This window comes from Hyperoodon ampullatus, assembly GCF_949752795.1.
Source record: "Hyperoodon ampullatus genome assembly, chromosome: 6".
NCBI classification, from domain to species: Eukaryota; Metazoa; Chordata; class Mammalia; order Artiodactyla; family Ziphiidae; genus Hyperoodon; species Hyperoodon ampullatus.
This window is the reverse complement of record NC_136919.1, coordinates 1,431,112-1,458,166: the sequence shown is the minus strand read 5'-3', so window position 1 is coordinate 1,458,166 and position 27,055 is coordinate 1,431,112. Positions and strand designations below refer to the sequence as shown.

Below are 27,055 nucleotides of genomic sequence, written 5' to 3'. Positions count from 1 at the left end.
GCGGCACCCACCGGTGTGGCCGGCACGGCACTCGCAGTGGAAAGCGTTGATGCGCTGCACGCAGTTCTGGGTGCCGCGGGCGTCGCAGGGGTTGGACAGGCACTCGTTGACATCACCCTCACAGCGCTCGCCCACGAAGCCGGGCGGGCAGGTGCAGCTGTAGCCGCCCACCTGGTCCACGCAGGTGCCGTTGTTAAAGCACTTGGGGCCCCGGGACACGGGATCGATGGGGGGGTTGCAGTCGTCCACGTTGATCTCGCAGTGCACGCCTGCAGGCCCAGGCACCGTCAGACCCCGTGCGGCTGCTCGCTGGCCCCGCTCCTCTCACAGGTGCGCCCCTCGGCCAGTGGTCAGGACCAGGGAGCCCAGACGCCCAGGAAATGGACGCCGGCCACGGGCCCACACGCTCCCTCCCCGGGTGTGGCGTTGCCTACCCTGTGTGCCCCGGGGGCAGGAGCACTTGTAGGTGTTGGTGAGGTCGATGCAGGTGCCCCCGTTCCGGCACGGCTGGGACAGACACTCGTTGACCTCCTCGGAGCAGTTCACCCCGTGGTAGCCAGCCACACACTGCAGGGGGACAGCGAGGGGGCGGGCCTGTGGCTCAGTGAGCCCCCCAACTCCCTGTGCAGGCTGATGGGGCCCACGAGTTGCCCTCTTGTCCAGCGAAGCTGGGGGTTCCTCCCACTTGGCGGACCCAGATGGAGACCCGGGGAAGGGCCCTGGTAAGCTGCAGTTTACTGGCCAAGGTGGGTATTACACCCAGTTCCCTAGCATAGAGGTGGGGGCCTTGGGGCAAATCTGGGGGAGGGGAAACCCCGTCCCATTTCCTCTTCCAGGTGCCCCCCCCAGGACAACTCCTCCAGGCAGTCTTTCCTGATTACCAAGCCCTCCCTTAATAAGACTGAAAGTTGTACACGTCTATGGGCTTGGTCTTCCCTGCTGCACCGGCTCCCAGCCCAGGGCCCAGCCCTCGACGACACTCATACCAGACACGCGCACCCTCACGAGGGACGGGTCCCCACCTCGCAGGAGTAGCCACCAGGGTAGTCGGTGCACGTGGCCCCGTTCTGGCAGGGGCTGGGCGAACACTCGTCTACCTGGTCCTCGCAGTAGCTGCCCGTGTAGCCCGCTTGGCAGTGGCAGTGGTGCGTGTTGCCCACGTTCACGCACAGCCCTCCGTTCCGGCACAGGTGGGTAACGTTGATGCCTGCGGGGGGCGAGGTGGACGCAGCGTGAGGCCGGGCTCCCCTCCGGACAGCAAACCTCCTGACCTCAGAGGACAGACGCCCGGTGGCTGTGGGGAAGCCCTGGCCAGGTCGGGACACGGCCGGTTACCTTGCTGCCATGCGGCCACCTCACAGGAGACGCTGGGCACGTCACAGTAGAGGCCAGTCCAGCCACTGTGGCACTCGCAGCGGTACAAGGCGTTGGTCTGCCAGCACCTGCCGCCATTCTTGCAGGGTGAGGAGTCACACCAGCGCACGAGGTTCTGGGGACGGCAGGGGGCAGCCTCGTTCGCAACGCCCCCGCCCGCCAACTCCCAAGGGGCCCATCCCACCTGGCAGGGGGACACACACGCGCCAGAGAACCTCTCACCCAAGGTGGCTCGTGACCCCATCCTATAGAAATGGACCCCGAGGCCCACGGGCGCCCCTGCTCAGGAACCGCCAGGGGCTGCGGAACCGCCAGGGGCTGGGGGGCGGGTCTCTTGTTCTGGGCCCTCGGTGAGTCCGGACCACCAGCTGCCTTTCCTTTTCTTTGGTGGGGGGAGGGGGCACGCCACGCACCTTACGGGATCTTAGTTCCCTGACCGGGGATTGAACTCACGCCCTTCGCAGTGAAAGTGCGGAGTCCTAACCACTGTACAGCCAGGGAATTCCCAGCTCCCTTTCCCTGAAGGAAGCTTTTTCTTAAGAAGTAAACAGCTCTTTTGCAACTGGTGTTTTATGTGCAAATCCTCAATGAATATAAACCTTCGACACCTTTACATATTTCCTATGAAAACACTGGCTTTTAGCCATCTTCCCCCAGATCAGGTGGGCCTCATTCTCGCTCCGTAAACCTCTGCTACCTGAGTTCAAGTTCTCCTCTGACTCCTTATCTGGCAGCTCAGCCCAGATCTCCAGGAGCCACCCCCGCCCCGAGCCTGGCCCTCTTACCCGTACCCCAGGGTGGTGAAGCCAGCTGGAGCTGAGGCGGGGGGGACCCAGCGGTGCGGCCGTGACGCTGAGTGGTGGGCACCCCTGCGGCCCTGACTCACCTGGCAGTTGAGGCCAGTGTAGCCCTGTGGGCAGGTGCACTTGTAGGTGCCATAGCTGTCGTGGCAGGTGCCACCGTGCAGGCAGGGCCGAGAGTCGCACTCATTGACGTCGTGCTGGCAGTAGCTGCCCGTGAAGCCTGGCGGGCACAGGCAGGTAAAGGAGTTGATGCCGTCCAGGCAGGTACCGCCGTTGAAGCAGGAGCTGGAGGTGGGTGGGCAGCAGGGGGGCGGTGGTGAGCGGGGGTGGGGGCAGCAGGACCCTCTGCCGAAGCAGGTGCCTCCACGCTGGCGTCTCCCCCTCGAATCAGTGTGGCCAACGGGGTCTAGTGCCAGGCCAGGCCAGGAACAGCCTCCCTGTGGCCAGCCAACAGGAGTCCCAGGAGGTCACCAACACAGGACCAGGGACCTCAGATTCCCACACCATGTCACACTTCCTTCCTTTGCCTTCTTATAACTCACGCTGAGAGGAGCTTCACTGCACACGTGGTATATAGCGGTTAAGATAAAAAAAGGCCGAAACCAGAACTGCACAGACAACACGGGAGACAGTTATGTCAGAAACCAGGGATGAGCTTCAACACTGAGCTTGCTGGCAACCAAGGCAAATAAGGAAACAAGATGGGTTACAAGGTCCTTGGTCTGAAAGAAGGAGGAACACCAGTTCTTCAGGATAAACCACCAGGGTTCCTGCTTCTAAGTAACACGGGTCAATGGACAATAGCTCTTTTAGGAGGAACGGCATCTGAGTCAACCTGACTGGCACCGTGTGCCCACCAGGCAGACACCTGCTCGGTGCGCAGGTTGCCAAACTCTGCGTGGCCCTGTGGCCCATCTGCCTCCCCACGTCAGCCTAAGGCTCGGGACCGCCCTGCACGGTGCCCATACCGGTGGCCGTGGCCCCCACGCACCTCTCCGTGCAGTCAGGCGTGTTGTTCTCACAGTGGATCCCACTGAAGCCCGCGGGGCAGGTGCAGGTGTAGCTGTCCACGCAGTCGGTGCAGTTGGCGCCATTGCGGCAGGGGTCGCTGGCGCACTCATTGATGTCCTCCTCACAGAAGGCGCCCTGGAAGCCGGGCAGGCAGTCGCAGAAGGCCGTGTTGATGCCGTCTGTGCAGGAGCCCCCATTGTGGCACGGGTCTGGGAGGGGAAGGGAGGGCAGGCCTGATGGGCGGGCACCACCCCCGCTGCCAGGGCAACGGAAGCTGCAGGGACCCCGGCACTGCCCCCACGGTGTCCGGCCAGGAGCCCCTGACCCGGCAGGCTGCATCACGGGCTTGGGGTCTACACCCCTCCACGTGTTCCCGGTCCCCAGGCCACAAGGGCGGGGAGAACGCCCGGGCTTAACAGTGACACCAAGCAAGGCTGCAGTCAGTCTTCCCTGCTCGCCAGTGACGCCAGATGAGATACTCGGCTTCTCCGGACGCCAAGGTCACATGAACCAGGGGTCTGAGAGCCCCGCTCCTCAGGGGGTCACGACAAGAATAAGAGCCACGATGGACCGGGGCAGGCAAGGCCCTGGGGGAGGAGCCCTGGAGTCTGGTGGGGAGATGCCAGGATGGGCTTGAGGCCTGGCAACCTGGCTCCAGAGCCTCCAGAACCACGTGAGAACACCTCGCTGGCCAACAGCAGCCACCCCCCCAGCACTTCCTCCAGCCCCTGACCGGGCGCCCTCCTGGAGGGTCCAGCTGGCCAGCGCCAACCCTGCACCCGGGCGCTGCCCTGTCCACTCTCCCAGCCGACCCCGGCGAGCTCCCTGCCCTGAGCCCCCTGGGGAGGCAGGTCTGAGCATCTCAGGTGGACGCAGCTGGGCGGCCACTCACTGGGCCGGCAGTCGTCGACGTCCGTCTCGCAGTTACGCCCTGTGTAGCCGGCCTGGCAGTGGCAGCGGTAGCCACCATTGGTGTTCTGGCAGGAGGCTCCCGCGCGGCACGGGCTCTTCACGCACTCGTTGATGTCAATCTCGCAGGTCTGCCCTGGGGGAGGGGGAGAGGGAGCTGTCAGGTCAGCCCCCGCCCCACAGGACTCTCCCCTGCCCCCCAGAGGCGGGGCCTCCGCAGCCACGGGATGGTCTTCTGGGGGCGTCCCGGGAAGGAGGGGCTCTCCGACCTGCTGTCCCCCAAGGTGGGGCCGAGCAGGATGCAGACGTCCAAGGCTGGGAGGGCTCTGCAGCCCGCCGGCTCATCTCCAAGGACGGGGAGCTCACTACCTCTTGCTCTACAGACGCCCAAGCTCCCCCGAACTCCCACCCACCCCGTCCCAGCGCCTCCGGGGCTCACTGGCTCACCCTGCCAGCCCACTGGGCAGGCGCAGGAGAAGCTCTCGTAGTCCTTGGACTCCTTGCACTCGCCGCCGTTTCTGCAGGGGCCTGGGGCACATGGGGCCAGCACCACCTCGCACGTGGCTCCTGAGGGGAAGAGGCACAGGCGGGGAGCCCCGGCCCGGAGGGTTAACGCCCCGTGGCACCACCTGACAGAGACCACTGTGGCCACCGCCTGCGGGTGGTTCTACCACCAAAGCACATTTGGTTGCCCCGCAGGGGGGCATGCGGTGTGGCACTGGAACCCCCGTGGGCGCCTGGCTGAGTCAGGACCCGAACACAAACCAGACGATCCCCTGCCCGCGACAGGCTATGGGGCACGGCCTGGGCCTCACCCCACTGAAAGTGCCAGCAGCAAGGGCTGGGCTGGGACCGATGCCCCCAGCAACGTCACAGGGGCCTTGGACCTGCTCCCAGCCTCATGCCCCCTCCTCACCTCCTGGTAGCAGAGGGCCCTGCACTGAGCCGGTGGCCTGGGAGCTAATTCAGGGGCTCCGTGTCAAGGGCAGCAAGTGCCCAACGCAGGAGGCCACTGAACAAAGGCTGTGACAGCAGGGGACGAGCCCTCGCTGCCGGGGACATGCCAGCCTCAGCCCCGAGCACGGGCTACTTATCAGGGGAGCAGCGGGTGAGGTGTCAGGACCCCTGGGACGGGGATGGCCGTCTGGCTAGACCCCCATGCACACTGGGTGACTTTTCCTCCCTGAAAGCCCTACGCAGGGCTTCCTGTTTACAGCCCACGGGACTGAGTCCTGAGGCCACTGAGGAAGCGTTATCTTCCCCGTGGTCCATTATCTCCCCGGCCCTCGGGTGTGATTGTCCAGAGTCTTTCTTTCTATCGGTTTCCACGGCGACCCGGGCAGGCAGGAAATTCGCTAGAGTTTCCGACAATTGTGCAGAGGGAAGCAGGAAGCGGGCAGACGGGAAGCAGGTCAGCACAGGCCGGCTCCTCCCCGCCGGCCCTCCGGCCCCCCGATGTCAACGTGTCCGAAAGGGACTCGGGTGCGCCCTGGGCGCGGAAGGCCCTGGGCGGCCACCAGGGGAGAGTTTCCTCACTGGGGCAAGAGAGAAAGTCCAGCTCCCCAGCTTTGGTCAAAGAAAACACTGCTCTGGCCATGGGCCGCCCGATGTCATGAGAACCACAGCCACGGGCCCCACCCCGCCCGCCGGGGCCCTCTCAGGACCGCTGGGGGCCACAGCCGTCCCCGGTGGCAGCACCCTCTGCCCACTTCCCGTGGGGCTGGTGGCCCTAGTCGTTGAGGACTTTTATTTTTTAACACTTGGCAAATCTCTTCTAAGGAGGAGACCATACCTCGCGATCCCCTTGGCCAGGCCAGTGGCAGAGGCTGAGACGCCCGGGGACGCGTCTCCCGCCACTCTCAGCGGGAACAGAGGGCTCCTTGTTTCCCCACACAAGAGGGCCCGCCATCAAAGGAATCCCTCAGGCCCGGCCAGCGGATGGGGAGGGCGGCCTGGCCCCCGGGGGCCCAAGGCAGCATGGACGTTGGGCCGTGGAGGCCAACAGCCCAGGCCCAGCTCCCAGCTCTGCCACCAAGGGGGCCACCTCACCAGATAGAATACCCGAGACCTACTTATACTAAAACTTCCTCCCAGGCACCCGGTATTTTGCGGGCTCATCTGGCAATGACACCTGCAGGGCGAGACCCTAACGTGGCCAGGCCCAAGTACAGAGCAGAGCCTTCGGGATGCCCGCTGAGCCCCGGAAGCCACCGCGTACCCCTCAGGCACCGCTCCCATGGGCGGCCCAGGCCCCGCCCTCACCTGCGTAGGGCAGGAGGCAGTTGCACTTGTACCCAGCCACGTCATCGATACACGTGCCCTGGTTCAGACATGGGTTGGACGCGCACTCGTTGATGTTGGTCTGGCAGTTGGGGCCTGGAGAGGGAGGGATAGCAGTCAGTGTGGCCGCCACCCTGGGTGCTGTGGCCAGGTCCCACCTGGTGCGGAGGAAGGGCCCTGCACTGAGCCTGGGGCCTGGCATCGACCCCAGCAGGTCTGCACCCCCCCCACCCCAGGGAGGGAGCTGCCACGGGTCGCGGTGGCTGGACCTGTGTCCTGGCTCCCCACTGACGCCCTGCGGGCCGCTCTGCACCAGGAGCCGCGCCCACTCACCACTGAAGCCTTCCCGGCAGGCGCACACGTAGCCGCTGGTCATGTCCTTGCAGGAGCCGCCGTTGACGCAGGGGTTTGACTCACACTCGTTGTTGTTGATGTCACAGTTTGCCCCACTCCACCCGGGGTCACAGTCACACTTGTACCTGCAGAGGTGACCACACAGCAGCTCAGGTGTGGCCCAGGAGGGGAGGGCCTAGGCTGGGGGCACTCCCCACTCTGCCACCTTCCTGTGATCTGAATGGACGGAGGCGCCGGTCCGCTCTGACCTTCGGAGTCCTTTTTTTTTTTTTTTTTTTTTTGCGGTACGCAGGCCTCACACTGTTGTGGCCTCTCCCGTCGCGGAGCACAGGCTCCAGATGCGCAGGCTCAGCGGCCATGGCTCACGGGCCCAGCCGCGCCACAGCATGTGGGAGCTTCCTGGACCGGGGCACGAACCCGTGTCCCCCGCATCGGCAGGCGGACTCTCAACCACTGTGCCACCAGGGAAGCCCCCTCGGAGTCCTTTAAACACCTTTAAATAGCCCACCTTGCCCAAGAAGGTGGTGAGGGTTTGTTAAACTAGATTGGGCACGGTGCCCAGTTCAGGGCAGTGGTCAGAAGGCCCTCCTCCATTCACTCCTGTGTGGCCCTGAATGCTGTGCTTGCCCTCTCTGTGCCAAACAGGGGCATGGGGTCCCTGCCCATGTCAATGGCCCCATCTACACAGAGCAGTGCCGGGCACATAATGGGTATCAGAAACTAAAAGTAAGCTTCTCTACACTCTAATATTGATGCCACATATGTAGGGGGTTTCCCACACCACGCAATCCTCCAGCTCTGGGGACACCAGCTGAGTATCCCACAGTTCATTTCTGGCACTAACTACCTGGGGTCAGCGCAGACCCCATCGATAGGGCTCGGTCCCACAAGACCGGCCCCGAGTCAGACACTCACCTGAAGTCCCAGGTTGTCACCTGTACTTCTGAGCGAACAGCTATGAATCAGACCCTTCCTTGCTGCTAGAATGGCTCACAAACTCAGGAAAACAGTTTACTTACAAGATTAGTGGTCTATTATAAGAGGTGAGACTCAGGAACAGCCCAATGGAAGAGCTGCACAGGGCCAGGCACAGGGCAGGGCTCGGAGCTGCTCCCGCCACCCCTGCGCCTGTTCACCGACACGGAAGCTCTGAACTCCTGCACTTTGCATTTTTATGGGGGGGTCCTCCCACAGGCGTGACCAACTTAGATCACTGGCTGTTGGCGATTAACTCACCCTGCAGCCCCTCTCCCCTCCTTGGAGGTCAGGGTGGGGCTCAAAGATCCAACCCCCTCACCACACGGTTCCCCGGCACCCAGCCTCATCCTCAGGTGTGCTTGAAAGGGGCTTTGACAAATAACCAAAGCTACTCCTTCCATGTTTCTAGATCTGAGTGATTTCAGGAACCAGGACAAAGACCAGAACATCATCTCATCATGCCGCGATGCCACAGAAACCCTGCCTGCGGCCACGGCACAAACGTGTTTCCCGAGCGCACACTGTGGCCCGTGAGACCACAGAGCCCAGGGCAGCGCTGGGCACAGGCCAGGAGCTGAGCGAGTGCCCAACGGCACATTTCAGGCCACCAACGGCAGATCCGTTCTTGAGGGGCCCCCACCCACTCAGCCCAGGGCCCACTGCTGGCCAGTCCGGGGCTTCGCGACTGCCCCTCCCTGGCTCGCCAGCCGCCGGCCCCCGAGCAGGCCGCCTCCCTGCGGCAGAGCTCCCGAGGATGCAGAGTGCAGGGCGGCCCCGTACCCGTTGAGGCTGTCCCGGCAGGCCCCGTGGATGCAGGGGTTGCTGCTGCACTCGTTGACCTCGGACAGGCAGGTGGGGTCGTGGTAGCCCTCGGGGCAACGGCAGGTGAAGCCGTTGACGCCGTCCTCGCAGGTGCCGCCGTTGTGACAGGGGTCGTCCGCGCACTCATCGATGTTGATGTGGCACATGCTCCCTACGGGCGGTGGGACGGGGTGGCGGCTCAGACACTCACGCCCACCGCCCCAGGAGGGAGAGTGGGAGGGGACTCGGTGAGTGGGTCCCAGCCCTCGGGGCCTCTGTCTCCCCCTCTGTGAAAGCCCCTCCCCAGGTCCTTCCGAGACGCAGGCTCCCACCCACACAAACTCCCCTCCCCGGGCCCAGGGGCTGAGCTGGCTGGTGAGGGCTGAGGCTCAGGAGGCCCCGGACACCCTCAGGGCAGAGGGCCGTGGAGAGAAGCACGTGTGCCGGGAGCTTGGCTCTGCTCTGGGCCTGCTGGGCCGGCTGTGACCAGGAACGAGAGCCTCAGGGATGCCCGTCCAGTGCCGGCCGGAGCCCCGACCCTTCTGTGGTCTCTGCCACCGTTGCCAAAGCTGGTGGTCTGACAGCTGGGCCCTGGGCGGTGGGCGGCCTACACCATCCTGCCCCCACGGTCCCCAGACCTGGCCCATCCCGGAGACCCTGAGGTGTGAGCACAGCCTGGGCCGCCGAGGCGAGGCCATGACGAGGGCCGGGGGGACAGAGCCCTGCGGGTCCCCGAGCCCCAGGCGGCTCACCGGTGTAGCCCGGCTCACACACACACTCGTAGCCGTCAATCTTGTCCAGACACGTGCCCGAGTCACAGGGGTTGCTGGCACAGTCGTCCAGGTTGATCTCACAGTTGGGTCCTGGCGGTGGGAGACAAGAGGTGGTCAGTGCCCGCCCCCGTCCCCAGCCCCCCAGTCACAGCCCCGGCCAGGCACCTGTGGTCCCCTTGAGGCAGAAGCAGAGGTAGGCATTGTCGCGGTCCTGGCAGGTGCCCCCATGGCGGCAGGGCTGGCTGTGGCATTCGTTGATGTTGGTCTCGCAGTGGTGGCCCGTGTAGCCCGGCCGGCACAGGCAGGTGAAGGTGGCAACGCCGTCCTTGCAGGACCCATAGTGGCAGGGGTCGGGGTCGCACTCGTCAATGTCCACCTCACAGTGGGGCCCTGTGTAGCCTGCAGGGCGGGGGCTGAGAGGCTAAGTGGGGCTGCTCCCCGGGCACGCGGCCGTCCCATCCCAGGACGCCACCAACCAACCCAGGGTTACTTGCGCTCCTGCCGGGGGAGACTGGGGATGTCTGGGGACGTCCCCCACTGCCCGGGTCAAAGCCTCACCTTGCTCTTGGCCCCTGGACCAGAGGCCCCAGAATGAGGGGTCACTTTCCCAGCCTCAGCTCTCGGCTGCTCCCCCTCCCTGGACCCTACACGCCGGCTTTCCCTCCCCCCGGCTCAGCCTGGCCGTCGGGCGGCCCCGCACCTTCTGTGCACACGCAGGTGTAGGTGTTGGGCCCGTCCAGGCATTTGGCGCCATTCCTGCAGGGCGTGCTTGCACACTCGTCCACGTCGTACTGGCACAGGTGCCCAGTGAAGCCTGCAGCCGGGGAGAGGGACGGCGGTCAGACACGATGGGTGCAGCGGCCCCACGGCCAGCCAAGGGCAGGGAATGCCTGGGAGGGCCCCTTGAGAGTGCTTTGGCCGGGGCTGGGCCAGCCCCCCATTCTCTTCTCGGCCCCTTTCAGCTCCCGCCTTTCGGGTCACACGCCTCCCGCTCCCTCATACGGGGGCCTCTGCCCCAGACTGACTCCAGTTGCTATGGCTACAGCCTCGTCGGGCTGAGAATCGGGTTCCCGGCTCGGTGTCTGGAACAGCTGATTTGCATCTTGGGAGATCCAAGGCTCTGACCCACAACACTTCCCCGGGCCCGGCGTCCCCCAGCCCCCAGCCCCCAGCCCTCCCCTGGGACAGACTAGGGCCCCCAGAGGCTCCTTAGGCCCTCCTGGGCATCATGTCCACTTCGGGTTGGCAGAGACGGGCAGCCAGGGCAGGCTAGACCTCCTCCCGTCGAGGTCCCTCAGGGGTCGGCGAGCACACTGCTGCTCCCAGGGACCCGCCAGCAGGAAGGAGGGTCTCTGGGTCCCGGGCTCCCCAGCGAGGTCGGGGGCCAGGTCCCCCTGCCCAACCCAGCCTTGCCCATTGGGGGAAGCCTGAAAATACCCCACCCACTCCCGAGGTGAAAGTCGGCAGTCTCCCACCCAGCCCCTGGGGGACCCAACCCGGCAGCCCTCAGGGACGGCGGGGCGCTCCTGCGCGGGGGGCACGGCTGTGGCCGGCCTCACCTGTGGGACACTCGCACATGAACTCGTTGATCTTGTCCAGGCAGCGGCCATTCTGGAGGCAGGGGCTGCTGGCACACTCGTCCGTGTTCACTTCGCAGTGCACGCCCTCGTAGCCTGGGGGGAGGGGGTGGTCAAGGGGTGCAGGGGACCGTGACCCACCTCGGCGGCCCTCACCACAGCTGAGGGCTCGGGATGCACAAAGGAACACCCTGCCCCCTCCACACCTGCTCCCCGGGGCTGACCCAGCTGCCCAGCTCTGGCCTGCTCTCTGTTGTGCCCCACGGGCCTGGCTTGGTCTCCCCAGATACCCGCCGGGGCCGTGGCCTGGGTGGGCACGGAGGCCGGGGGCAGAGCAGATGCGGCCGGGGTGCTCCCTGGGGTCCATCGGCCTTGACGCGGCTTCCCCACCCCCGCCTGTCAGGCGGTGCCCCTGACGGTCGGGCGGGAGGCCGACCGCATACCGGGCATGCAGATGCACTGGAACTCCCCAATCTGGTCCAGGCAGGTGGCGTCGTTCTGACATGGGTTCGACACACACTCGTTGACGTCGATCTCGCAGCGCGGGCCGGTGTAGCCCTGCAGACACTGGCACTCGAAGGAGCCCAGCGTGTTGATGCACTTGCCCGCGTGCTCACAGGGGTTGGCGCCTGGGGGGGGGGGGCGGGCACGGCGTGGTGAGGGGCTGCTCCGGGAGCTCTGGCCTCCACAACACTCTGGGGTGTGGCCGCCTCCCCCATCAGACTATTTCCACCAGGCTCCCCAGCGCCCTGGCTGCCCCCTCGGCTGCCCGTACCCAGCGAGCACTCGTCCACATCCTGGCTGCAGGCCGGCCCCGTGTAGCCCGAGGGGCAGGTGCAGATGGCCTTGCCGTTGACGGGGTTGGTGTCACAGTTGGAGCCCTCATTGCAGGGGTTGCTGATGCAGGCGTCATTGAGGTGGCACAGCAGACCTGGATACGGGGCGGCAGTGGTCAGCCGAGGCGCTGCCCCCTGGCCTGGGGACAGGGGCTGCCCACAGCCGGGGTCCACCCCCGCCTGGCTACCCAGGGAGGGTCCCCCCACACTGTGCCACAGCTAATGACCCTGTGGAGCATCCCATGATGCCCGAGTCACTCCGGGAGGTTCGCCGCCAGCAGCCCTGACGGCAGGCAACGCCCCAGCCCCGCCAGCCCCTTCACCCCAGAAAGGCCCCTTTTGGGGTCACCCTCACAGGTCCCGCAAAGCTGCAGCCCGTGTGTCTGCACAAGGCCACGCACGCGAGCCCTGACCCGAGGGGGCCCACGGCCGGGCGGGGGCAACGAGAACCCGCCGCATCGGCACTCACCCGTGCGCCCGTGGGGACACTCGCAGTAGAAGGAGGCCACGCGGTCATGGCAGGTGGCGCCGTGGAAGCAGGAGGCACTGGCGCAGTCATCAATGTTCTCACTGCAGTCCTCGCCCGTCCAGCCGTTGACACACACGCAGTTGTAGCCGCCGTGGGCGTTGTGGCAGGTCCCGCCGTTCTGGCAGGCGTTAGGCATGAGCTGGCACTCGTCCACGTCCTCGGTGCAGTGCTGACCTGCGGGGGCCGGGACCGTCGGGCCGGGCGGCGCCTCCAGACCCTCAGCCACAGCCGAGACCCTCCCCATCGGGGCGCAGGCCCCCTCCACCAGGAAGCCTTCCCTCATGACTCCTCCACCTGCCGCCAGCCTGAATCACTCCTTCCCCTGCACCCCTGGCGCCAGAGGGGGCTCTCATCTGACTGCTGTGCAGGCACAGGTGCACTGGGGTCCACACTCGTCTGTGGGCGGGGCCAGCGTGCTACCGGCCAGTGTCCCTGTGTCCTGCCCAGCAGCTGGGCTCAAACTGGGGACCTGATTCTGGCTCAAGGCTGCCCGGGGCCAGGCTGCAAATGGCCCGCACAGACCAGCTGATGCCACATCTGTGCTGGCTGCTGGGGCGGAGGCCTGAGAGCCCCGCGGCAGGGCAGCCCCAGGTCACTCCGGAATCCTTCCCGGCCTGGACCAGGTAATCGGGGCCCCTCTGGCCCGCCACGTGCGTGTGCTCCAGCAGTGGTGGTGCCCACCCGGGCCTCCCCGTGCATGCACCTGTCCACTCCGGGGGGCAGCGGCAGTTGTAAGTGTTCACGCCGTCCACACAGGCGCCTCCGTTCTTGCAGTTGTTTCCTGGACAGTCGTCAATGTTTGCCTCGCAGTTCTGGCCGGTGAAGCCTGTGTGGCAGGGGGGAGCCAGGGGCCCGGTCAAGCCTCCCCACAGGGCTGGGCAGTGCACGTCCCGGCCCTCACCTTCCCTGCCACGCTCAACCTGGCCTCTGGCATCTTCCTGGCTGCACCCACGACTGCACCCTACTCTGGACAGAGAGCTGTCCCTCCATGGCCTACCCTGTGATGCCCGCTGCCTCACAAGCCTCGGGGTCCACGCCCCACCCTTCCCACTCCTGTGACCAGGACAGGCGACACATTCCTCTCTAAGGAATCATTTTGTAAAGAGCCAGCTGAACAGACAGGGACTCAGGATTACAGGGTTCTAGAGGCTCTGCTGTAAAAGACGTTCCGTGTAGTGGCTCCAGTAACTGGGCACTGCCTGCTGGCTCGCCCCATGCTGGGGGTTCTCTGCAACACCCCTGTGTGCGGCCACAGATACCCCACCTTGCGGGGGCTGCACTGGGCCTGGGCCCCCCCGCAAGCAGGGAACCAGAGCGGGGAGACAGTGGGACCCAGGTGGGCAGTCCTGGGGGGATGGCAGGTGTGGCCCTTGGCTTCCCAGGAACAGAGGCGCGGGCAGGGCCCACATCCTCCCCCAGCCTGGGCTCACCTCTGCAGCACCAACTCCACGGCCAGCCAGTTAGCTATTAATCCATTCAACTCCCGCTGGTTCAATAATCAACCCAGAAAGGGGCGTCTGGCAATAGCCCAACCTGCAGCCAGTTACTGATTAATGCTGCTCCCGGGGTGCCTTGGGACTCCCCCTGCCCCTCCCTCTGAGGCCCCCGTACGGGAGCCCGGAGCCCTCACTCCAGACCCCCTTGTATGCGGTGGGCTGGATGCACTGCTTCTCCCTGGCCTTGGAGGGTGAGTTCTAAAGCAGGATGGGTCTCACCTCACCCCCCCAGGTGGGCCCACACCTGCTCCAGGTGTGCAGCGTCCTCTGGCTGGCCCCCCACTCTGCCCACCTCCACGGCCCCGCTTGACCCACGTGGCCAGACACAAGGTCCCAGGCCTGGGGTCCCACAACCACCAAAAAGGCATTTGAACCCAGAACCGGGGGGCACGCGCCTGGCCCAGCCCCCTGTGGACAGCTGAGCAGCCCCGCCGGGCGGCCAGCAGCGCCGCGGCAGGCAGGCGGTGAGGGAAGCGCCACTGGCATGCAGGAAGTGCACGCGCCAGGCGTCTGCACGCAGAGGCGGCCGCTGCAGTGACAAGGCCCGGGGCTCATGGACGGTGGGAGGGCAAGCACTTCCTCTTTGCAGGGGCCGAGCTGGGCCGCGGCAGCGTGGGGGCTGGGGCGACCCTCGGCTCACCCCTGGGTCAGCCAGACCCTGGGCTCCCCTCCAGCACCCAAACCCCAGCCCCACCTCCTCACCCCGCCCCCCTCCTGGAACACCCTTCCCTTCCTCGTTCCTGCCTAACCGCCTAACCGCCTAACCGCCAGCGCGCAGCTGACGGACGAGAGGTCTTCGAGCCGCTTTGTCGTTACTAGTATTTTTAGGTCACCAGCAGCAAAACTGACTCAAATGAAAACTACAGTAGCAAGTCTGGGACACACAACAGGGAGACTGGAGCTGCTGGGGGTGGGGGGCTGTGCCCGTCACCGTCGCCCCACCGGTGGGAGACCAGCGGGGCCAGGAGGAAGGGCCACCACTGGGGCAAGTGACGCGTAAGCCCCAGCCTCACTGTCCCCACCTCGGGGAAACAGGGGAAGCCCGGGGGCCGCACGAGCAAGGGTGCTCCCTGCTGCCCTGGAGAGTTCTGTAACGAGCACGTGGTCCCAGGGCGCTCAAGATTCGGGGCTTCCTGAGTGGCCTGGAGAAGGCTGGCGGCAGGTGGGGAGCATCAGGGGTCACAGGCCCAGCTGTCTGGTCACAGTGGACCCATCCCCAGGCAGAAGTGGGCGGGCGGGTGCCTAATGGGCGGCCGCCATTCCAGCCCCGCCCCTACACCACACCCAAGTCTGCCTTCCAATCGCCCACGCTCCGTGGACGTCCACCCCCAGGCCCAGCCGGCCCTGCTCCAGCCCTGTGCTCCCTCCGCCCTGGGCACCGCCGGCCCTCCCACCAGGCAGGGGCCAGCAAGCGGTACCTGGAAGGCAGGCGCACTCATGGGCGGTGTCCCCTGTGGGGCGGCAGGTGCCCCCGTTCTGGCAGGGGGAGGGGCTGCAGGGTACGTAGGGCAGCTCGCAGTGGGGGCCGGTGTGGGTGGCACGGCAGGCGCAGCGGTAGGAGCCGACCTCATTGTGGCAGGTGCCACCGTGGTGGCAGAGCCCGGGGTTCTGGCCGCACTCGTTGACGTCCTGCCTGCAGGTGGGGCCGTGGAAGCCGGGTGGGCAGCCGCAGATGTACGAGGCCTCGAAGGGCAGGCACTGGCCACCGTTGGCACAGGGGTTGGAGGCGCAGGGGTCGGCCTGCTGGCATGTCTTCCCTGGCGGGGGAGGGGCGAAGGGGGTCAGCCGGCCTCCCTGCTCCCCGCGCCGGGCCGCCCCAAGAGCCGGGGGCGGCCTCCAGGCACCACGGAGGAGGTGCCAGCCGGGGATGGACCCCACGGCGTCGGCTCCCGACACCTCGGGACCCCGACAGCTTAGGGGCTGAGTGACCGTCGCAGGATGCACGGTGGCAGGCGCCCCTCCAGAGCCCGTGTTCTTAAACTCTGGTGCCTGCAGTGACGCCACGGCTCCTGCAGGGGGGCCTGCACTCCTGGCAGGAGGGAGGTGGGAGTCTCCCCTTTGCTCACAGAGGCAGGCAGGGGTGGGGCCCTCCAGAGCTGGAGAGGGGCGTGGGGACCCTCCGGGGGGGTGGGGCTCTGCGCCACTTCTGGATCACGGACCCCAGCAGCCGAGCAAAGCCGTCCCCAGCCACACAGACGGGGCCGGCATCTGCTGTGCGGGCAGCTGGGGGGAGGGCCGGGGCCTGCCCACCCCTCTCGAGGGCCACAGCCCCGTCTCCCGCCGGCATCCTCACCTGACCAGCCCGGGGGACAGAGGCACTTGTACTCGGTGAGAGTGAGCAGGTCACAGGTGCCGCCGTTGAGGCAGGGGCTGGCGAGGCAGGCATGGTCGCGGGGCGTCAGGCACAGCGGCCCCGAGAAGCCCAGGCGGCAGCGGCAGGCGTAGTCCACCAGCCCGTCGCGCTCCACCGTGTGGCACGTCCCGCCGTTCTTGCAGGGGGCGCTGAGGCAGGGGTTGGGCGCCTGGCATCGCTGGCCCGCAAAGGCTCCACTGCAGCTGCGGCAGACACACCGGGGCAGTGAGTGCCCGCTCCCCAGCCAGCTGCCCGCCACCAGCCCCGGCGTCGGTGGGGCCCCTCCCTGGGCAGCGGGCATAACCGGCTGCGGCCCCTCGAGGAGAGAGGGGAAGTTCTGGGACCAGAGGGGGTGGTGGTTGCCCATATCACCAGTGTGCCAAACGCCACTGAACTGTGCACTTTTAAGTGGTTAATTTTATATTAAGTGAATTTCATCTCCACAAAGAAAAGTGATGTTAATTGGAGAAACTAGAGACCAGAGTGTTCGATGGGTGCCGCGTAGGTTTCAGAACTCACGGGGGCAACCGTCTGCACCCTGGCAAGCCACCGAGAGGGGACCACATGGCAGACACGGCCGTTCTCTGCCGAGGGGAACGGTGGTCTGTAAAATCTTTAGTTTCGGGGGCCTGCCTGCTTTTTCTCCCCTTTAGCTTTTCGGTAATGAATGTACATTATTTGGTTAATAAAAGAGTTCACAGCTTGTTTTCTTTCAACATCGATAGGAGAGCAAACGTGGAAACGACTGCCAACACGACGTGGCCTGGCTTCCCATTTCCTTTGCGACGTGGAGTTCTTTGTCAGGGGTCTGATGTGCTGGGGACCGTGCTGGTGGGCACCCATCCCCACCCCACATGTACCACCCAGACACGGCTTTTCCACTGTGCAGTCAAGGCTTCACGACAGAGGTCCACACAACGCCAGCCAGGAGCAGAGGCACCCGCTGCCCAGCTGGAGAAGCCGGGGTCCAGGAGGACCACTGCTCCGGCCAGCCGGCACGCTCCCCGGGTACTCACTGCCCAGGCTGTGACTGGGGCAGGAGAGCCAGGGGGGCGGCGACCTGTCTCCCCCGCCCCCAGGCCTGGTGCCACGCATTCCCTGCAGGGAAGGGCGCAGCGCCTGCCATCCCCACCCCGGGGCCCCCCTCGGCCACCTGTCGCCTCGGCTTCTGGGGGCTGGGCCATAAACTGCCCCCGCGAGGTCACCTCGCGGCCTTGCACTCGAGGAAAAATCTCAGGAAAGGCTCTGGGACCAGCCAGGCATCACTCTTCCCAGCGGCAAAGCCTCTGAGGTGGAACGCTCCTGGCCTGGCCCCCAGCCTGCAGCAGCCTGAGAAGTCGGCCGCAACGCTGGGCCCACAGCTCTGGGCACCTGTGGGCGGGGCCTCCTCCCACCTGGCGGGGCAGCAGGGGGTGCTGCCAGGAGTCTGGGGTCCCCTGGATGAAGAGAGGGCCCTCCTGAGCCCGGACCATCCCACCTTCCAGAGCCCACCAGAACCCCCGCCCCCAACAAATGCCAGCCCCCGACTCCCTCCCCACCTGCCTGTCCTGGGGGCTAAAATCAAAGCTGCACAGGCAAGAAGGGGAGGGGCGGCCCCTGGAGAGGCCCTTCCCCAGGGCTGGTGGTGGCAGTGTGGGGCGGCCGGGGTCTGTGCATTTCTCAGCAGCTGGGCTGCTCCCCTGTCGCCGTGGCCTGGGAGGCATCTGTCTCCTTGAAGCCTTTTATCTGTGGCTGTGGCTTGGGTAGGGCAGGCGGGGAGGACGCAAAATGGCCACTCCGGCCCACCATCTGTTGCCAGAAGCCAAAAGTCCCCAACCAACTGGCTTAAAGAAAACCAGCTGCCCTCTGGGAGGGTCCAGGGGAGGTAACTCAGGCCTGAGCCAGCCCGCTCAGGAAGTGGGGGGTGGCTAGCTCCTCGCGAGGGACACAGACCCCAGCACGCGGCCCCCGTGCCGCTGGCGCCCTGGCACCTTGGCTCCTGCAAGGCCACACCCCAGAGCCTGGGGAAGGCGGGGTGACCCCCACTGTGCGTGGATCCAGTTACAGGCCGCCTGGTCCCAGCCCGAGTGGCACTGGGAACCCAGAGCCCTGGGGGTGGGAGGGGAAGACCCAGGAGGCAGCACCCCCGCCACCTCTCAATGCCCTCCGTTGTCAGGCAGGAGCTGGCTGCAGCTCCTGCTTGGAGAAAAGGCTCTTTTTTCTTCCCCAGCTACTGACGGAGCAGGCAGGCGGTGGGTGCTGCACAGAGGGTGCTAGGTCATCAAAGCGGGATGGGAGCCAGTCCTGTCCACGCCTCCCTCTCGCCTCTGGGCCCTGCCCCCATCCCGCCAACTCCAAGGGGAGGGAAGCCCACCCGCATGGGCAAGATGAGGCGGGCCTGCCCCACGGCTTTCAGGGGAATCCACACGAGGCTGCCCAGCACCGTCCTTCTTGTAGGCGAGGGCTGCATCAATGGTCCCGGGGCGGCGGGGCACCCTGGGGCCTGCCGCCACTAGAGCAGTCCCCTGCTCAGCCGTGTTCCCAAGTGGACCAGAAGGGCCCACTCGGACGCACAACCCTAGACCCTCCAGCCATGGGGCAGTGCGCCCCTGAACCAACCGCCCTCCGTCCCATCCTGAATGGGGAGCCTAACGTGGAGGACTGTGGGAGAATCCGCCTGGACCGGGAGCATCCCGGCCAGTGAGGTTGTATCATGCTGGGCCAGCAAGAGGGAAAACGCACCCAGTAAATCAGGCGTCGGCAGCGCCGACAAAGGGCGGCTGGGGAGCAGGTGTGCCTGTGGCTGGGTACGCGGGCAGCAGCTGCTGCAGGCCCGGGCGCGGCGGCCGCCAGCCCCAGTGGGCGGGGCAGGAGCCAGGGAGGCCCCTCTGTGGGGAAGGCGGCAGCTGAGGGGGCCCATTGTCCTCCCCACTCCCGCCCAGGCCTGGTGGACGCTGCCGTGAAGGCATGCTGCCCATCCGGGCTGGCTCCGGGGCTGGGTCTGGGCCTGGCCGCCGTCCAGCAGCACCCCAGCCAGGGGACGGGCAGGGCCGGAGGGAGGGGCAGCCTCCGGGGGTGGGACTGCCGAGGCAGGTGCTTCATGGGGTGTGAGGTACGCCCAGGGTCTGGCCTGGAGCCTCAGCTGGGAGGGAGGAAGCCCTGAGCCAGGCGGGCAGGGTCTGGGCCTGGGGCGGGGTGGGGGGTGGCGGAGCAGCTTTCAGCCAGTCCCGGAGGCCACTCCCCAGCGCCCGCCCGCCCCCACCCCCGAGTTCTGTCCCTGCTCTGGCCAGCCCCCAGCCACGTCCCCTCTGTCCCCTGGACCTGTCTGCACCTCTCTCCTACCCTGGCTGTAGTGCTGGGCTTCCTGGGGAGGCACCCACGGCACTGACCCGTCCCTAAGAAGGCGGAGGGCCCATGAGGCTGCTCAGACACGGCCAGGGCCACCAGCACCAGCGAGCAAAGCCCCTCACGGCCATTCTGTCCTTGACACCTGTCCTGGCAGGTCAGTGTAAGTGCCTGGCGGGGACAGGTGCCTGGGCTTGGAGAGGGAAGTCACACCCAACACCTGCCGTGCGATTCCAGGCCAGGGGCCGTCCGGGGCCATGTGGAGAACCCGAGACGGGCGGGGGGTGGCGGGGGGGCACGAGCCTCCTGCACACCGGATAGGAACCCCCCCTGGCACCCGGGGCCCACGACGGCTCCTCATTCCTGGCTCCCCTCCGGAAGGCGGTCACCCCGGCACCTGCTCCTCCGCTGGCCTTGTCTCCCACCCACACACGGCCTGGCCGCCTGGGCGGGGTGACCTGTCCTGGCCCCGCCTGGCCAGCGGCAGGTGAGTGACAGGTGGGGCTGAAGGCCCCAGGAGAAGGGCTGCAGAGGGGCTGGCTCCCCCCACAGCGGCTCCGCCCCCCCCCCAGGAGGAACACCAAATGGCTGTGGTCCCGCTGGCCTGGAGCTTTGTTCCCGCCTCAAAATTTCCACTGTGTCCGCTCGGCCCTCCCTGCCACACCCCGCCAGCGCTGCTCCATAGAAATGCAACCCCAGAAAGAAGCATCCGGAGGCAGATGTTGCCTCGACCTTTCACCCTTTCACCCGGGACTAATTCTAAATTGTGCTGTTTTCCTTTCTAAGTTAAGCAGGCCATCTGCTGCCCCCAGGGGACAGATGACAGCTCCCTCCTCCCCTCAGTTCCAAGGGGGAGGGACTCAGTCCTGAGGAGGGATTTACTCAGTTCTGCCCTCAAGGAGTTTCCGGTCCAGTGGGGCAGAGGCCGGGGTGAGCACAGGCCCTGCGCCCTGGCCGGGAGGGGGGCGGGCGGGGGTCAGCGATGTGCTGCTGTCCCCCTTCCTCCTGCGGGAGGGACAGAGGTGCCCCAGGGAGGGGCTCCCCCAGTGGGTGGGTGAGACACAGTTCGGTCAAAGGGACTTTGGGGGCCCAGAGGGGGCTCCTCCCGCTCTGCCAGCCCCGGCTCTGCGGTGTGCCCCGTCTGGCTGGGCCTCGGTTTCCTGTGAGTGCGGGGAGGGGTCGAGGGGACTGCGTGGGCTCACAGAAGTCCCCACGCAGAGGCAACCTGGCCACGTGGACAGAGGAGACACTCGCTCTAGCCAGTGCTGCTGGACTTGATCTGCACGCAATTCACCGATGCGTCCCTGGGAACATGTTCGCTGCACCTGGGGAGGTGCACCTGTTTAAGGAAAGCCGTGAGGGACACAAAGGCTCCCCAGGCACAGAGGGCCCCGGCCCACCCCACACTGCCTGGGGGCCAGGACGTGCAGGATGAGCTTGTAACCCCAGCCGGAGGCCACATCTGCAGGGCCCGGAGCCTGCACCCCAAAGGTGGGCAGGGGCCGCACCACCCAACACAGAAAGGGACAGCTCTGCAGGTCCCTGGGCCCTGGCCCCCCGACCAGGCAGCCTGCATCCCAAGCCCCAGGGGGAAGGAGCCCCTGGCTGATTGCAGCCGTCCTGTTCTCACCTGGCTCCACCTGTCCCCGGAGTAGCAGGGAAGGCAGACTCCCCCTGCCCGCCCCTGGGACAGCCCCTCCACCAGCATCCGTTCCAGCCCATCTTCCCACCACCTCCTTAGTCCAAAGTTTCCTCTAGCCGCAGAGGGCAGCATGGTTACTCACAAGCAACAAAGTGGGGTGGTTACCCTTCCCAAACACCCGCCCCTAAGCTGGGGTCCACCAAGCTGCCTGCTCCCAGGGAGGCCGAGTCAGGACCTGGGGTCCCGTCCCCAAGTTGTGGGTCCCACAGCCGGAGGCCCCTCCCACCCCATAGCCTGGCCCAGCTCTGCCTGCAGTGGGTTCCGGCCGAGAAGCCCTCTCCCCACACCAGCACAGCCTCCTCCCACAGGCTTTCTGCCCAGCACCCTCCAACCCACAGTGTCACCAGGGCCCTGATGACGGGGGCCAGGGAGCATGGATGTCTCATCTCGGTACCCGCACTTCTCCCCAGCGGTGGTCCATGGTGCTGAACAAAGAACACTAAGGCCCACTGCCAGGCAGGCAGGCCCGCCCACCCCTGGGCAGCTTGGCCAGGAGGTTCTGAGACCCCTGTCCCAGCCCAGGCGACTGGGGCCACCTGCAGACTGAACAGGGAGACTGAGGCCCAGAGAGAGCAGGACAGGGGGGCGCCAGACTCTGGGTCCCCAGCTCCTCCCCAAGAGGAGCCCAACTGTGTTCCTGGCCAAGGCCTGGGGGGGCGGTCCTGGGCTCCTTTGGGCAGAGGCCAGTCCAAGGGGTCACACCTTCCAGGAGGCACCAGCTGCTAATGGATGATGTGCTCACGGCAGGTGTGGGGGCGTGTTCGGTGACGTCTGCTGGCCGCCCCCTACTGCGCCCACCCGGGGTTCTGGGGTCCTTCCTCACTGGGAACAGCCAGGACAGCACAGCTCTGGGGAACAGAGCCCCCCGGGGAGACATGAGAGCCAGGGTGAGAGGGCGCCTGGTGACTCCGACGGCCCCTTGCCCTCACCTCCCCAAAGCCCGCAGGACGAAGAGCCACAGCAGGCAAAGTCCCCAGGTTTCTTTCAAGCCTGCAGGATCCTCTGTCCAGATACCTGTCTGAGGGACAGGCTGGGTCCCAGCTGTGACTCTGCTGTGCCCGAGGGACAACTGGAAGATGGCCCTCTGTGCTCCCCTCATCTCTGCCCCTTTCTGCATCAGGGGGTACCCACCCACCCAGGGCATGGGTCAGGTGGGGTGTGCCTGGGTCAGCCCGGAGCGTGGTCGGCCCTCCATGGGTCTGGAGGCTACAGTGTGGGACTGCTGCCCCCTTGCCCGACCTGCCGCCCCACTGCCCCAGGAAGTGACTGCAGGGGGCCAGCCAGCACCTGGCTGAGCTGTGGACTCCCTCCGGCCTGTGCAGCCGCTGGGCTGGGGCAGCTCAGAGCTGCCTGGCGGCGGGGGGGGGGTCCCTGCCCTGGCTCCCATAGCCTCGGGAAGGAGGAGAAGCGCAGTCAGGGCTGCAGAGGGATGGGGGACCCTGGAAAGGGACCAGCCAGGTCTGATGCCGACAGACCCCAACCCCGAACAACAGTAATCCTCAGCCCGGAATGGCAGCAGCGGGCAGAGGAGGAAACCTGGTCCCAGGCGGGGTGGGGTGTGGAGCGCACTTGGCCCCAGCAGCTGCTCCCAGCACTCTCCGCTCTTTGTCTTGAATCTTTCTCCCAAGTTGCATCTTTGGATGGTTTAAAATATGCTGGAAATAGGAAGTGCCGGAGCACGGGGAAACCCTTTGTGTGGGACGGAAGCCATCCTCCCGGGAAGCCACCTTTCCCACTGCAGGGAAAACAATGCCCGCCCGCCCGTGGCTCACGGCCCCCCGCGGCGCTCAGAGCTGCCCCACCCTTGACGTGGGAAGTGGCTTGCCCGTCTGAAGGGACGGGAAGGGCCGGTGCAGAGGTCAAGCGGCTTCCCGGAGATGGCCCAGCTGCAGCGGGCAGAGGCAACCCAGACCCACCCATGGGGCAGGGACGGCCGCTGCTTGGCCAGCCCCCCCGGCCCCGGACACTGCAAAAGGCACAGCCAACGGGGCCAGGGTGTCCCGGGAACGAGCTGTCCCGAGAGAGCCCCGGGGGCTGTTGGGCGTGTGAGAAAAGCCTGCTGGCCCCCATGCCCCCACACTCTGCTGGGGGAATTTACCAACCACCCCCAAAAGATGGAGCCTGAAGCTGGAGAAAGGCTGGAATGGGCGTCCTTCCCTGAGCTCACCCCAACGGCCCCCTGAGACCCACGTGGACGAGCCTGCCGCCCCTACTGCCAGGGGTCCCCACAGCTGCCGGGGGCCTCTTCTCCCAAGCAGGACGGAGCCAGACCTGCGTCCCCAGACGCTCGGATGCAATGAAGGGATGGATGCGCGCGCAGCCTGGCGCCACGGGGAGGGCTTAATCCAAAACTCGATTAATTAAGTCAGCAACTGCAGACCGAGCTCCGCACCAAAGCCAGAAACCATTCTGCAACTTCCCGCCTCTGCTCTCAGGAGCAGATGCCGTCCCGGGGGTTCGGGAAGAGGGAAGGGTGGCCCGGCGGCGCTCCTGTCCTCTCCCGCTGACCAGGGTAGACGCTGGGGGCAGCCCCGCTTGTGTCCAGCGTCTGGTCGAGAATGCAGGGGGAGGACACCAAGGTCCCCCTCACATGGGTCCCAGAAGGAAGAAACTGTGGACACCCCTCTCCCACTCCCGGACCTACTTGGACTCTGCCAGCTGTATCTCGTCTTACTCTTGAAACGGCCCTGCAAGGACACACTGGGCCCATTTTACAGATGAGAAAAGCAGGGCTCAGCCAGGTTATGCCCATGGCACCACCTGGATTTGAATGCAGCTCTTAACCTCTCCTGCCCCCAAGGGTGGCCCGACGCCGGCCACCAGGGCACAGTCAAGCACAGCCGCCCCCCTAGAGGCAGCTAAAGGGCCAGAAGGAGCTCCCTGGGCAGAGAAGGAATGTGTGGGTCCCCTGCACCCCAGCTGTCCCCCGCCCCCTGCCCCCAGCAGCCTGGATTTCTTGCCTGACCGCCTGCTCTCCCCAGACCGGGAGGGCCGGAGCAGACAATGCATTCTTACAACCCCACAATATCAGCTGAAACTCAAAACCCCAGATTGGGGGGGTGGTGTCTGGGTGAGAAGCCTGGGAATTGGGGAGCTCCCAGCCGGTGGGTGGGACTACTCTGGGCCCCGGCCCCCCCACACCCCTTCCGGGCAGCAGGAGGGTCCCAGCAGTGCCGGACACCTGTCACCACCCTCACCCACAGTGCCTGCGTGGCCTTCCTTCCTGTCTTGTCTGGCTCTGGGGACGGAGGGGACGGAGGCCACAGCCAGCCACCCCCAGGCCAGGCCAAAGGAGAGCCGGCCCCTGACTAAGCCGCAGCACAGGGTGCAGGCTTCCATGGGACCCCAGGGCCCCCCACTAGCGCCCCTCTCTCTGGACCCTTCTCCCAGCTCAGGCAGGCCACCTGCCCACCGCCACCCACCCCACCCAAGGCAGACCACCAGGCTCCCGTGCCCCCCCAGGATCCCATGCCCCCCCAGGCTTGCACACGGGCCCATGGTATCCCTGGCCATCCACTTACAGCCCTTGTTCTCACCCCAGGCCCAGCACAGTCCCCAAGGCACCGGGGGGCACAGCAAACACCAGAAGACAGAATCCTGCCAGCTGCACCCAGGCCTGCGTGGGACAGGCCTGCACTGTCACACGCTGGGGCCACCCGGGCATCCTGGGACAGTTGGTGTGGGTCTAGGGCCGTCTGGGGGGCTCTTCCCTGTGGGGAAAGCAGTAGGTTCTTGGGTGGGGCATGACCTTCTGCCCTTGCGTGACCTCGCCCAAATCCTGGGCTTGGCTGGTCTCTGGGAGAGCTTTCTGGACGAGGCCTCAGAGTATTACGAACAAGCTCCAGTGTGGAGTAAAGCTAAGCCGACACGTCCCATCGGGATCAACCCACGGGACCACCACGTGGGACCGATCTGTGATACTTCTCATAGGGGAGCTCAGAGAGGTGAGTGAGCAGCCCGAGGTCACACAGCCCAGCACAGGCCGTGCTATGCATGGCCGCACCACCCCAGCCCGGCCGGGCAGGAGCAGCGTGCTGGAACGGGGGAAGCCCAGTGCTGGGCAACTGGCTCAGACCGAGCCTCCCTGTGTCCTGCAAGCCGGGCCTTCCCAAAACCTGGATCTGCCCACCTGCCTCCACTCCCTGTTCCGTGCCCACGGCTCCAGCCCTCAACCAGGCGCGCACGCCACATACCTGCCGAGTGCCTATGCTGTGCCGGCCCTGGACCCTGGACCACCCGGGAGGACGCCACCACGGTCTGGGCCCCTGCCATGGTGGATGCTGGGACACACAGCCCTGCCTGGCCTCCCCTGTCTGGCTCTCAACCAGACAGGCCTGGGGCCACCCTCATCCTGACCCCGGAGGAGGAAGTGAGGGGAGCCCCGCCCTGTGGGGCTGCCCCCTAGAAGCCGGTACCGGCCTGGGGAGCGGGGTAATGAGACCCTCGGCTGACCCAGAAGGCCCAGAGGTAGTCACCTCCCCCAGCCAGCCCTCTGGACGGACAGGAGACGGAGGCCCCAAGGGGCGGAAGTGTGACCAGGCCCCCGCCCGTCCCCGCCTGAGCCCAGCCTTTAGCTCAGCATCGCTCTTACTGAAAAGCTCTCAGGGAAAAACACACATACTCAAAACTCTGGCTTCTCCCCCAAACCTCTCATTTCCAGTAACCGTGCAGTTTCGGCTTATCAACAACCGAAACAGAGAGGAAATGGTGGGAGGCAGGTCCCCGCGCCCCAGGCCCTGCTGCTGGGGTGCTGACAGATCTTCCCAGAGGCTGCCGCCCACCTCCTCGCACACGCGTCCCCCCGTGGGCCCTCGACGATCTGCCGGGGTGGCCAGGGTCCCGGGCAGCGCCATGACCTCCCGGCAGCTTCTGGGGCCCAGCTGGCTGGCCGATGCTGAAACGGGGCAGGGGGCCTCCCCGGGGCCTGGCAGAGGGGCCGCCGCTCGGCTGTGACGCGTGCTGGCCCATGATCGTGGGGTGAAGGAGGCGGGAGGCCGGGAGGGATCCCCGGAGAAGGGGACGGCCCCGGGCCCGAGCGGCACCTTGGCACCACGCCCAGAGCCGGGGCTCTTCCCAGCCTCCAGCTGCCTGTCCCCCATCCAGAGTGTCTCAGACCCTCAGCCCCTCTCCCAGGCCCACCGCCCTCACACTAAGGTCCATGTGACGACGCGGGACCCGCCTGCACGAGGCCTTGGCTGGGCTGGGTGAGGCTGGCCTTTCGTGCCACCTGTGCGGCGGGAGTTTGTTCAGCAAATCACAGTGTCAACAGAGGGACAAGGGACCGTTTACCCAGCTGAGAAGAGCAACCAATTCAAGCCCTTCAGAGACACACGACTGACACCCAGCCCGGTGACAGACGGAGCAGGCGGGACGGGCGGGGACGCGGCTCCCACCTCACGGAGCCAGGCCAGGCTGCGCGCGGCAGGGTCACAATGCGGCCGTTTCTTTGGCGAAAATCCCGACAACAGAGCTGGGCCTGGGCCTGGCCTACTGCCGGTGAGAGCGGCTCCCACCCGGCACCCACCTGTCCCCGGGCAGCCGTGGGGTGGGGGTGAGCTCTGTGGTTCTGGAGCAGCATTTGGGCCTGGCACCTGCCCCACGAGGACTCCCAGATCAAGGCTGGCGGGGGCTGGCAGCCTGCCTGAGCGACTCTCAGGGTTGGGAACCGCGGTGTAGGCATTGGAGGTGAGGCCTCCCCAGGGCATCCCCCACCCCCGTCAAGGCCCGCTGGGAGCCAGGACCCCGGGCACTCCTTCCAGGAAACCGTGAGGGCTACCACCATCGCTCAGGCGGAGAGAGGCTCCAGGTCAGACCTCCAGGATGGCCCCCAGCCCCAGCCCAGGAGAGCCCAAGACCCCCCAGTGCAGCACGTGGCAGGGGGCCCCAGGAGGCCTGAGCCGCAGAGTGGGGCGCGCTGCCTGGCAGAAGAGGCCGGGCCCTCTGGAGGTGTCCACA

At 66.2% G+C, this 27,055-nt stretch overlaps 1 protein-coding gene across 1 annotated transcript in view; it reads right to left on the bottom strand.

Annotated features, from left to right (window-relative positions):
- Positions 1–27,055, bottom strand: part of NOTCH1 (notch receptor 1) — a gene marked incomplete at its 5' end in the record, with an annotated part of 45,553 nt that overhangs the window by 9,467 nt on the left and 9,031 nt on the right. Inside the window, 21 exons of the mRNA XM_079705794.1 lie at positions 12–269; positions 435–567; positions 1,023–1,207; positions 1,336–1,489; positions 2,261–2,462; positions 3,169–3,397; positions 4,081–4,233; positions 4,545–4,664; positions 6,360–6,473; positions 6,711–6,856; positions 8,490–8,682; positions 9,263–9,373; positions 9,449–9,682; positions 9,984–10,097; positions 10,843–10,956; positions 11,304–11,489; positions 11,636–11,791; positions 12,166–12,399; positions 12,929–13,051; positions 15,140–15,478; positions 16,015–16,277. Coding sequence (XP_079561920.1) covers positions 12–269; positions 435–567; positions 1,023–1,207; positions 1,336–1,489; positions 2,261–2,462; positions 3,169–3,397; positions 4,081–4,233; positions 4,545–4,664; positions 6,360–6,473; positions 6,711–6,856; positions 8,490–8,682; positions 9,263–9,373; positions 9,449–9,682; positions 9,984–10,097; positions 10,843–10,956; positions 11,304–11,489; positions 11,636–11,791; positions 12,166–12,399; positions 12,929–13,051; positions 15,140–15,478; positions 16,015–16,277 — 3,761 coding nt within the window. The remainder of the gene's footprint in view (positions 1–11; positions 270–434; positions 568–1,022; positions 1,208–1,335; positions 1,490–2,260; positions 2,463–3,168; positions 3,398–4,080; positions 4,234–4,544; positions 4,665–6,359; positions 6,474–6,710; positions 6,857–8,489; positions 8,683–9,262; positions 9,374–9,448; positions 9,683–9,983; positions 10,098–10,842; positions 10,957–11,303; positions 11,490–11,635; positions 11,792–12,165; positions 12,400–12,928; positions 13,052–15,139; positions 15,479–16,014; positions 16,278–27,055) is intronic.